The 12,399-nt window shown below is 45.3% G+C and overlaps 1 protein-coding gene across 1 annotated transcript in view; it reads right to left on the reverse strand.

The window, feature by feature from the left end:
• Nucleotides 1-671: 671 nt before the first annotated feature.
• The window catches only part of LOC141105561 (solute carrier family 2, facilitated glucose transporter member 3-like), a 47,027-nt gene continuing 35,299 nt past the window's right edge, over nucleotides 672-12,399 (reverse strand). Inside the window, exons 6-10 of the mRNA XM_073595453.1 lie at nucleotides 9,764-9,951; nucleotides 6,626-6,730; nucleotides 3,772-3,873; nucleotides 1,775-1,978; nucleotides 672-1,063 (exon numbers count right to left, since the gene is read on the reverse strand). Of these exons, the coding sequence (XP_073451554.1) occupies nucleotides 863-1,063; nucleotides 1,775-1,978; nucleotides 3,772-3,873; nucleotides 6,626-6,730; nucleotides 9,764-9,951 (800 nt within the window). The 3' untranslated portion in view covers nucleotides 672-862. The remainder of the gene's footprint in view (nucleotides 1,064-1,774; nucleotides 1,979-3,771; nucleotides 3,874-6,625; nucleotides 6,731-9,763; nucleotides 9,952-12,399) is intronic.

Genomic DNA, 12,399 nt, shown 5'->3' on the forward strand with positions numbered 1-12,399 from the left:
TGAAACTACAAGTCCCATGAGGCATTGCAAAGCTGACAGTTACCTGCATGACTCCCAAAGGCATTCAGCAACAGCTGGAGGGCCCCAGCTTGAGCACCCATGGAAGGGTATGGGTTACTTCACCTGGCATACCATCACTCCCTTACTGAATCCCATAGCAACATGAAGTAACGTCTTATAAACAGTGGTGGAATTCTTGTCCTGCTACAGTTTTCATTAGCTAATTCAATATCAATGTACCAATGAGAACAAGAGTCTCATACCACTGGTATGGACAGTCTTTGACCTGCATTCTCTTATCAGCCATGAGCATGTTGCTGAGCCATGACGTCTGAAGAAGTTGCCCTCCAGTGGGTTAAATTTGGAATACCTCTTTAGCCTGATAAAGGATTCATGACTGGAACTGTAATACCTTGACTCATTTTTGTAATCTACCTAAGAAACAATCCAGCTTTTGAGAAAAACGTAGCCTTGCCTTGACCTGTTACTGGACTGATTACACCCCTAACTGTGCCTGGTATCATCTATTTTACCGCACCACTGCTGCAGTCAAATACAAGAGAGGTTCTTTCAAGGGCTTGGTTTTCCAAAGTTGCAACAGTTTTTTTTAGAAGTTCTCAGAGTTTTGGCGGTCCATCTTCCCAAGCCATGCTAATCAAAGTTCCTTTATCGCAATACATCAGAGAGTTGCTTCATATTGAAAGAAAGGGGGAAAATAACTTTACGGTTTGAGAAACCGGCTTTGTGTCCTCATTAAAACTTGCTGCTAATCTCTGATGCACCAGTTGTCCCCAAAATAAGGTCCTCTCTGTTATTTACAGTATAGTTTTTATGCAGGTCCATCACTTTCCTCCTACTCCATCTATTCTGAAGGCACTTTCACTCCAGTCAACTCCACGCTGCCACTTGGGCCGCCATGACCCAGGCCCTTAGACTTTTGGAAAACCTTGGAGATTTCCTCGAATGTCCGTCCTCGCGTCTCGGGAACTTTGAAGAATGTGTAGATGAAGAACAATATCAGAAGTATCACGAAGATGAGGAAGACATATGGACCGAATCCATTCTTTTTGTGAGAAAGCGCAGAACAGTAGAATAAAACAAAACAAAAAGGGAAGAAATGATTAACATAATGTATACTGGCATGAGCTGCTACAACTGATCTAAAGAAAATAACTTGAAGTTGAGATGTGAACCTCCACAACTCAAGAAACCTTGAGTCAAGATGTTGAACTCAAGATGACCTTGGGAAACCTTGAGTCAAGATGACCTTAGGAAACCTTGTGTCAAGAAGAATTCAAGATGACCTTAGGAAATCTTTAGTCAAGATGACCATAGGAAACCTTGAGTCAAGATGACCATAGGAATCCTTGTGTCAAGATGACCTTAGGAAACCTTGATTCAAGATGACCTTAGGAAATCTTTAGTCAAGATGACCTTAGGAAATCTTTAGTCAAGATGACCTTAGGAAACCTTGAGTCAAAATAAACTCAAGATGACCTTAGGAAACCTTGAGTCAAAATGAACTCAAGGTGACCTTAGGAAACCTTGAGTCAAGATGGCATTAGGAAACCTTGAGTCAAGATGGCCTTAGGAAACCTTGAGCTAAGATGAACTCAAGATGGCCTTAGGAAACCTTGAGTCAAGATGAACTCAAGATGACCTTAGGAAACCGTGAGTCAAAATGAACTCAAGATGACCTTAGGAAATATAGTTGACTACTATAGTTAACATGCTTCCCCTCAAACCAAATCATGCATAATCCTGATCCACTTACCGCTGCATAGGGGAATAACATAGAAACAAGGAAGTTGGCTGTCCAGTTTGAGCATCCTGATACGGCCATAGCTGCTGGTCGTGGTCCTTGGCTGAAAAGCTCAGCCACGATGAACCAAGGGATAGGTCCTGGGCCAATCTCAAAGAAAGCCACAAAGAGGTAGATGGATATAATGCTCACGTAACTCCACCCAAAGGCTTGTTCCTAAAGAGAACCACATAACGAGATAAGAGTTAGACACAAAAAATGGAAAAATGGTCAGAAAGGTACAGACTATAAGAGAGAATGGGATTTAGTGCACAACTTTGGTTAGCAAGGGAAGAAAGGGAAGCAAACCCATGAAAATATTAGAGGTGTAATCAAACGTAATCAGTTGCCGCCTGTACATCATCCAGCCTGTTCAGGGTTAGGGCCGCACAGCATGCCCCTCCAGTGACCGCTGTTGGTAACCGAAAAATTGTGACAAAAAATGAAACATCAAAAAACTTGCGATGCCTCTTACTAAATACCTCAGGGGGGTCATTTAAGGGGGGGGGGGGTATTTGTACTGTCCTGGAATTTTAGGGCTTCAAGAAATGAGATCAGCCATCAGTACATCAGAATTGATCAATTTTCACATATACATACCATAGTCAGTAGACTCTTTTGGAGAAAATCAAGACATTTTATTAAATATTGACTATATCACCAAATGCATTGGTGTCAGTAAAGAAAGCTTAATTAAGGTGGCTTTAGGGTACAATAGGCATTGAATGGCTGTTTTTGGTTAGGGAAATTCAGGAGCTCTAGCTGTGCCAACAAATAGCCCTTGTTAGCTAGAAAACATGATGTTAGATATTGAGAATTACACATCTGCACACTGGAAATTTTCATTTTGTTTAGTTTCAGGTGCATCTGTTCATTGAAAAAATGTTGTTTTGCTATATTCATTATGTTGACCCAATTCATTTTCGGCATCCGTTTATTAAATTCGTTGGTCCTGGTGGATTTGAAAAATGTTGCAGTTTTTCCAGAAGATTGATATACAGTATATTCGATTTTTTATCGAAAGGGACGGATTTGAATCAGAAGGATTCTATATTTTCAGGCGCTAGTGCAAACCACCAAGAGAAATGTCATGAGCTGATTGGACAATATTGATCGGCATCATGCGCATCCGAATTAACCAATGGAACAAAATTTCGGATCCATTCGTTATCCGAATCCGAATTATTGAACAAATTCAAAAAAATTTAATTAAATTCCCCACAAACCCGAACTACTATTGCATCATGTGACGTCATCAGAACGAAGCAAAAGCATTTGTTAATTTCGATACAATTTTTTTTGGAATTTGTTGACATTCATTACTATGTCCATTCGGAGATTCATATACATCCAAATCTCTGAAAATTCAATTTTAATTCGAAAAACAAAACACACATGTCTATCGAGAAGCGGAAGAACCCTAACCTATTGCTAATGCAAATCCAAAAACTAACCTTGACCCTAACCGTTTGTTTATCAATGGTCGCCATTAGACCGCTGGCATGTTGATCACATGACTTTGTTAGAAAACCCAAAACTTTACCGGAGCTGTCTGTATGGCAAACATTGAGGTTACATTTACCAAAATTTTAGCAAAGGCTAAATTCGTTATTTAGCTGAAAAAAAATAGTTTAGGCCAAATCACACCATCATCACTCATCTCTTATAACTAGTGAAAGAACTGATTTCCTTGAGGAAAGAGAAACAATTATTGGAAACTGGGGTGTTTTTTTTATGCACCCTGGTATTGTATCATATACCATTAGGGAAAATAATCAAATTCATCCAGTAACAAAAAAAAAAAAAGATATTTTCAATTAAATTCACACATAAAAATACTGTACTGTATTTAGGTCTTCAGACCAGGGTTCGATAAGACCTCATGGTAAGGTGAATATTGAGAAGAGTAAAAGAAGAAGCAGAATAGGAAAGATAATTTGATTAAGAATTATAAAATAGTGAGTTTTCACCGTAAGCTTAAGAGCAATTGTCAATATGAGAGCGAATACGGCCATTCCACCAAGGCCAGTGAGGTGTAGTGTCCGCCGACCGGCCCGTTCTACAACCAAAAGCTGAAAGAGACAAAAGTCGAGAGCGTTCATTTAGCTAATCCTTTTTTATGAATTCACTCATTCACAAATAAAATAGTGAAACTGTTTCCAGAGAAAGATGGGAGTCATAAGTAGATTAGGCGCCCATGTAGATTGATTTTGGGCCTGTGTTGATGGGCAATGCAAGCTTTCGACATCACGATTAATGAAACAATAGAAGCTTGCACCGTTCCAAACTCACACATCGACCTCCAGTTATGGGTGTCTCAGATGCCAGCCAAAGAGTCCATCCTCACACTGTGCACTCAAGCCCAAGAAGACAAATGGCTGCACACCGATGAGGTAACTTTATTGAACCATCTATAAAGCACATTGATGTCTCTACCTGAAGACCACCCCTCTAACGTGTTTCACTCTTCCGGGAAATGCATTAGTAGGCCAGTCTTCAGGTGGTGACGTCAGTGTGTTTTTATACTCCGACTATGGGTGTCCCAGGTCCCGGCCAAGGAGTCCATCCTCGCTCCATGCACTCAAGCCCAAGAAGACAAATGCCCACACACCAATAAGGACACTTATTCAGAAAAGCTTTATTGAACTATCCAGAAAACACACTGAGATCCCCACCTGAAGACCACCCCTTTAATGTGTTTCACCCTTCCAGGCTTAATCATAGATGAATGATTGGGCATCAAAGGATGAAACACATTAGAACGTCAGTCTTCAGGTAGGGACGTCCGTGTTTTTTCCCCCTCCAGCTATGGGTGTCCCAGGTGCTGGCCAACAAGTCCATCCTTGCTACATACACTCGAGCCCAAGAAGACTAATGGCCGCACACTGAAGAGGTCACCTCTTGAGAAATACTTTCTTGAACCAACCAGAAAACACAGTGACATCCCCACCTGAAGACGCCCCCTCTAATGTGTTTCACCCTTCAAGGCTTAATAGTAGATAAATAATTAGGCATCGAAGGATAAAACAGTAACAGGTGTCTCAGGTGCTGGCCAACAAGTCCACCCTCGCTTCATGCATTCAAGCCCAAGAAGCCAAATGATCGCTTATTGATGAGGTCACTTCTTCAGAAAAGCTTTACTGAACTATCTAGAAAACACAATGACATCTCCACCTGGACACCATCCCTCCAACATGTTTTACCCTTCTGGACTTGTAGATGACTGAATAAGCATCGAAATATGAAAAGAAGACCAGTTTTCAGGTGGGGTTGTTGGTTTACTTTCTGGCCAATTCAGTAAAGCTTTTATGAAGAAGTGCCCTCGTTGGGTGTGCGGCCGTTTTGTATTCTTGTGCATTTGATACCAGTTTAAGATGCTTCCAAGATCATTCAGAATTCAATGCAGGTGCAGCTGACCTGCACTTGAGCTGATTCAGTTGCGTTGGCATACCTATAAACTTGTATTGGGTGAGAAGCAATTCAGGAGAAATGAAAAGCTCATTGACACAGGTTCTAAGCTAAAACTGTTTTCTATTGTTTTGGGTAGAGTAGGTAAGGGTATGATCCACTTTCAGAAGAAGGTGCTAGATCTCTTGACTTGTTCAATCAATGAAGCTGGCTAACGTTAGTAGGCCTGCTCACATGTAACATAGTGCTCCACATGGGTTTCTAAGAGAGTCCAAGGGTGAGTGCCACACCACACCAGGAAAATTTGAATCAAGTCACGATAGAGTTGTACAAGATACCCAGTGCGTTTTGAGGCTTTCTCCTTTCATCAAGGCTTTACAACTGCTGTGACTGGACTCAGTAGGGTCCTTTTAACACTTGCACACTATGCTTATACTCAAGAGCAGTATTAGCAGGACACATACCAGAGGCATGATATGCAACTTGCTAATACTACCAATACTGCTCAACGTAAATTGATTCACATTTTCTCTGGACTCTACAACTTATAGTGCTGCTTTTATTACACACTAGCTATTTATTGCTTTCTGTGTCCCTGCTAGGGAGACTCACACTAATTTTCTTGGTGACCAGTGTCAAAGTGATAGGAAATCCAACATTTTACAGTTGTCACCAAAGTAGGAAGTGAGCGGAAATCATCCATTCGAGAAAAACAAAAAAATGCCTGCAATTTGGGGAAAATTCCATTCACTTCCTCTTCGGACTCAATGATAGGAAGGAGATGGAAATCTACCACTGGACACAGATACAGTCTGAGCATTTGAAATGGGACGCTGTCCTGAAACAAAGAGGGCTCAGAGAGCTTCTTATTGGTCAGCATGGTCATGAGTCAGTGCTGACCAATGCCCAATCACCATTGCTAGCATGATGATGCTAAGCAGTCTCCAGGTTGTGTATTTGCATTTTTTCAGATGCCCTGACTGCAACACTGGTTGGCATGTGGCAGGAGCCAAGTGTAGCGGGACCCGGGGTGTGGGGAGGGTGTTAGGTGGGAGGTTGAGTTAGTTCACAAAAAACGAAAAGATGAACTAGCTCACCACACCCTCCCCACACCTTAGGTCCCCCTACACTCCTTTGACTATTATCTTCTCCAGCTACACTCCTTTGATGATTATCTTCTGCTGCCCATGCCAACCAATGTAGCCATCTGGGAATTTGAAAACCTTTAACCTTTTCCATCCAAGACTAAAATAAAGAAAATGGCCTTAGATATACATTAGTGTAAATAATCTCAAACCATGGAGGAGGTCAGAACCATTCATGGACAATAGTGCTGCAGAAAAAAAACATATTTTAGAGGACTTTACCATGGCAAACAGCCTATGGGCTACACAGTGACACGTGTAACATACTCACCGATACAACTGTGAACACCACATTCACAATACCAGCGCCGATGGTGGCGTAGATTGGATTGGGGACTTTGGCACTCTCGAAAATACTGGTAGAGTAGTTTATGACCTGCAAGAAGAAAATGACACATGCTATTCAATAGGAATAGGCAAGAGGTGAAGTATCGAGGTGGGCAGTAGAATAACAACCTATCAAATTCTGCATCTAGCCCAGTTCCATGGAACATAAACAGCAGAGGCGTAACTAGAACCTTCAGGGCCTCTGTGCAAGAAACCATGAAGGCCCCCCGCCCCCGACCCCCTGGCTGTGGCCCTTCCATCTGATGGAACGCCAAAGCCTGGTCGCAAGTACAACCTTTGCGACCCTGGTAGTTCTGCCACTGGTGTCAGTGTTTTTTTTTATTTATTTTTTTTTGTTTATTGTTATTTTATAATTTTATATTATGAAAAAAATATTTTTTCACAATTTTATTTTTCACAATTTTTATTTAGGAACCCCTGATGTCTCACTTTTGAGACAGAGAAATTGATTGATGACACAGCCCTCAATCTCCTTCCCTGCAGCCTCGGAATGAACAAGTATAGCTCTGTACAGAGCTTCCCCTCCATTCACAAACTGTAGCATAGTAAACACTGTTGTTTACTATCCTTAAGCTATGAATGGACACAGAAGCGATCAGTACGGAACAATGACAGAAAAAAAGAAGCGACTGATAAATTAAATTTTTACCAGCCACTTCCCCGCTCTCCATCCTGATACATCCCCTGCATGCAGCCAGCGGGAGAGGGGAGGGGGGGAACCTGACATGGGGTGGGGGGGTAGGATGACAGGAGAGCACATAGGGGGGCAGCAGAACCTGCATAGGAGGGGTGGCCGGGTGACTACAGGGGTCGTGATTGCGACCCGGCCCCATGCTGCAGGAGACCCGTGTGCCCCCCCCCCTCTGTATACCTGCATAGGAGGGACGGCGGGGTGGCATACGGAGGAACCAATCACTTCCATCTTCCTCCTGCAGGGAGGGAGGGAGAGGAGGAGAAGCAGGCTTTCAAGAGGAAAATGGAGGGGATCGGTTTCTCTACGTGCCGCTCTGCCGCCCCTCCTATCCAGGCTGTATTTTCCTGATTCATTCTATGCTGTATGAATGAGGAACATCTGACCTGCAGATAAAATAGTCCACTAACATTCGATTCTGCCAATATTTGCACAGAACAAATAGCTCTGCACATTTTTTTTTCCAAAAATACTCCTCTTTGTGTTTAGCCCCCCCCAAAAAACTGTCCCCACCATGAAAAATCCAGTTGATTGTATTTGCTTGCAGGTCACATGTGACCAGTCCTCCCCTGAGTAGTACTATCTGAGCCCTAAACATTTAGGCTTCATTCACGCTTATGCGACTTGTCATGCAGCTTTGGACATCGAACTCGCAAGACAAGTCTTTCCCCATGTTTTCCAATGATAACCATTCATATACAGTATGTGCAAGTTGCAGCGACTTCTAAAGTAGTTCATGCAATACTTTGGTCCGACTTTCATGCAACTTGAGGGCCATAGAACTCAATGTTAGCCCTCAAAAGTCGCATGAAAGTCGTACCTGAATGTTATACAATGCAACAATTGTGCAACACTTGGCCATTAACACTGGTCAAAGCCAAAGGTGTATCCAAGTTGCACCCATCCAAAGTTGTGCCAAAGTTGCAGGAAAGTTGCACTGCAAAGTCAGCGCAACTTTGGAGTCGTACAAGTGTGAATGGAGCCTAGCCCCGCTCTGATCTGCCCTCTCTTGCGCTTTAGCCTGGCTGGCCTGCATAGTAAGAGGCAGGGGCGGATCCAGGGGGGGGGGGCAACGGGGCAATTGCTACCCCCGAGAAATCTGTTGCTAGCCGGACGGGTGAGATAGCGGGTGGCTCTGCGGGCGGGTGAGAAAGCAGGCGGCTCTGCGAGCAGCTGACATATCGGGCGGCTCACATATCGGGCGGCTCTGCGAGCGGCTGACATATCGGGCGGCTGAGCGGGCGGATGAGATAGCGGGCGGCTCCGATAGCGGGCGGACTGGTTTGTGGACGGGCTGAGCTGCCAGGTGTCTCAGTGTGTTGGCAGGTGAGAGAGAGAGAGAGCAGGCTCAGTGTGTCAGCTGGCCAATCAGTTAGCCAGGGGCGGGGGAGCAGAGAGATGAGATCATCTCTCACTGCCAGCCCTGCATCCCTGCAGTAACTTCACTGGGCAGGCAGCAAAGAGATTACATTATCCCAGCTGCCTGAGTCTGGGAATTCGGGGTCACAGCAAGAGACAACTAAAACACCCACTTAACAGGCAAGTGACAATCCACAAGGTGTGGCAGGTGATGTGGCAATCTGCAAGGTGTGGCAGGTGACGTGGCAAGTGACAATCTGCATCTGGTGGCAGGCAAGTGGCAATACACAAGGTGTGGCAGGTGACGTGGCAAGTGACAATCCACAAGGTGTGGCAGGTGACATGGCAAGTGACAATACACAAGGTGTGGCAGGCGATGTGGCAAGTGACAATCCACAAGGTGTGGCAGGTGACATGGCAAGTGACAATCCACAAGGTGTGGCAGGCGACGTGGCAACTGACAATCCACAAGGTGTGGCAGGTGATGTGGCAATCTGCAAGGTGTGGCAGGTGACGTGGCAAGTGACAATCTGCATCTGGTGGCAGGCAAGTGACAATCCGCAAGTTGTGGCAGGTGACGTGGCAAGTGACACTACACAAGGTGTGGCAGGCGACGTGGCAAGTGACAATACACAAGGTGTGGCAGGCGACGTGGCAAGTGACAATCCGCAACGTGTGGCAGGTGACGTGGCAAGTGACAATCCAAAACGTGTGGCAGGTGACGTGGCAAGTGACAATCCGCAGGGCTCCCACTGATTCTGCATTATGGTGAGTTGAACTATTTCATTTTATTTTACAATGTAATTATAGAAATAATGCGCTACTAATCTGACACTGTAACAACCATGGTGCCAGGATGATTGAAGCGCCAACACCAGCCATTTCCCCGATAAATTGCCCACAAAAAAAATGGATTTTCTGGCAGTGCCCCTCCCGAGACTAGACTCTGGATCCGCCCCGGTAGGAGGAAGCTGAGAAAAGGCTCAGAAGATAGACAGGGAGGATACGCACGGCATTGATTCCGGAGAGTTGCTGTGACAGCTGCAGAACGATGGCGATAATGATGGGCTGGCGATACTGGCTGGAGCGGAATAATTCAATAAAGGACACGGGCTTCTCCTGCGACATCCGCTCCCCTTCCTCCTTCATTTCTGTAATTTCTGAGGACACGTTGTGGGATTGTCGAAGTTTCTGTAAAACTAACACCAAATATTGTATGAAACACATGGAGAGCCAATATGGGGCTCATAAATAACACAAATCGGTGGCGGTTTACTATAGGGTAATCTGGCCAATAGGTTTAGGGATTTAACCTTTCAGGGCCCGGCACTTTTTCCGTAGACTGTTTGTGGTCAATTATGTCTTTCACAAGAGAAAAATTACTCTCACTTGCATTTATACTTTTTAACCCCTCCCACCCTGGCTTCCCTTTAAACGGTTCTGAAAGCCCGGGAGGTGGAAAAGATGGTGATCATGTGACTACTGTCACATGGTTGGAATGTGGTTGGGTGCAGCGTGGTGCGGTGACAATAAAACACACACAGTCCAGGTGCAAAATGTAGAATTTGTATTGAAATAAGGCAAATAGTTCACAACAGCCCAGTGGTAGGAGGCCCAACCGGAACACTCACCGATACCAACAGCGTGTAGCCGAGCAGGCTTCAGCCGAACTGTCTGGAGGGGCAGAATGCAGCCTGGCCAATCCGAGCCCAAACGGGCAGGTGTCCAAGGAGTGTGCGGATCCCTAAGCTTTCCCTGCTCAACTGGAACTTCTCCCCGCCGCTAATACTGTCCCTGACAGATGGGTGACACGTCCCTACAAGACCCACACATGAATGCACGCCAAACCCAGGGGCCAGGGTCTTAAATAGATTCTGCCACACCCAAGGTGGCCGCCAGAGTCACATGGGCGACCAGCATCCAATCGGATCACTGCCCCAGTCACTCAGGAAACCATAGAGGAGCCATGTTCCTCATGACTTCCCCTCCCTTTACATTGCCTCTGCGGTTGAGCGCCACCTGCAGTGGAGACAACAGACTGCACCTGCCTACAGGAAGCCGGTCCAGCTGCCTACTGATCTTTAGTCTGAACCAAGAGCTGTCTTTGACGACTCGTCCATTGTGCTGGGAGACCACAGTGATCACGGCAGCCCAGCGACATATATATATATATATATATATATATATATATAGTGTGTTGCCCGCCCTTTTGCCAACACATATATGTTGGGTGGTCATAAAGGAGTTCATGTGTTCTGTTCACCATCTTCCTAAATGTTTGCTAAGGCCAGTCGTGGGGTAGGATACCTTACACCTCCTCCCTCCATGCCCATCCAACAACGTTGGACTGGATGGACTTGTGTCTTTTTTTCAACCTCACCAACTATGTACCCATGTAGCGTAGCTAGCACGGAGTTGACTGCTTTGGCAAACAGCACTTTTCTCCATCTCCAAGTACTTGCCTAAGACAAATATTTCTCTAAGGTATGCAAGGGAAGGGGGGCTTGTGAGCTGCACTGTGCTTGGAGATGGAGGAAAGGGCCATTATTCAAAGCTGCTATCTCCTTGCTAGCTGCGTTGTTGCACAGCCATGGAAGAGAGGAGGGGTACCCTTTCAAGCTTTGTAGCTAGCCTTATTAGGTACGTAGAAAGATGGGACAAAGTACTACATGTTCTTTGTCCCCTGTGGAACAGGACACATTAAAAAAAATAGAAGTGAGACTTCTTTAAAGCAAAATAGACGGTAAATATATACAGTATATACTGTCTATCAATCAAAATAAATTGTATTTCTGTCAATGAAATCCTGGGATTTATACAGCCCTGCCGAACAAATCAGCCAGGTTGGTGACCTGACAAAGAAAATGGGAGGACATCTTTCCAAAGTGAGAGATCTTACGAGATTGTCGCTGAAACAGGTGTTCCTATTGGAAGATTTCCCCTCTATTCCTGCATCACTAACACCTGTAACATTTTGGATCTCCCATCTCTTTCTGTTGACAATGGTCATCAGGACCAGAGTGGGAACCAGTGGCGGCACGTCTACACGGGGCACAGGGGCGCCGCCCCCCTAATCCATGCCCCTGGTCCCTAATCTTCATGGAGGGCACCGGACGCATGGATTCCAATTGGTTTTTGTTTTTTTTAAGCACATGATTAGAGCCTGAGGCTCTAATTGGCTTCAAAAAAGGGTAGGCTCGGGGCACAGAGGACTGCGCCCTGAGCCCACCCAGTTGTGTGATAATAGCGAATTAATATTCCCAATTGTCTTCCTGATTCTCCTCCTGGCCAATCAGGAAGCAGCTCCTGAGACCAGATTGGCCAGGGAGTCTTAGGACTCCCAATCGTGTCTCAGGACACACTTCCTGTTCAGCCCAGAGGAGAACGGAGAGGAGAATGGTCGGCCTCCTATATTAAGGTTAGTCTCGCTGCCTTCCCGTCCATCTCCCGTGCAGGGTGTGGTGCTTGCGGCGATCACCGCCTTCCCATCCGCCGGTCATGACTTTGGTACCCTGACCTCATATGGTCCCCAGGACAGTGGACCTAGGGTTTGCACCTGTCCAGGATTCACCCGGACAGTTCGGGTTTTGAATCACGTGTGGTTTTAGGTGGTCTGAAATCCGGACACTTTATTCAGAATGGGCTGT

Source organism: Aquarana catesbeiana, linkage group LG08 (assembly GCF_042186555.1).
Source record: "Aquarana catesbeiana isolate 2022-GZ linkage group LG08, ASM4218655v1, whole genome shotgun sequence".
Classification (NCBI taxonomy): Eukaryota; Metazoa; Chordata; class Amphibia; order Anura; family Ranidae; genus Aquarana; species Aquarana catesbeiana.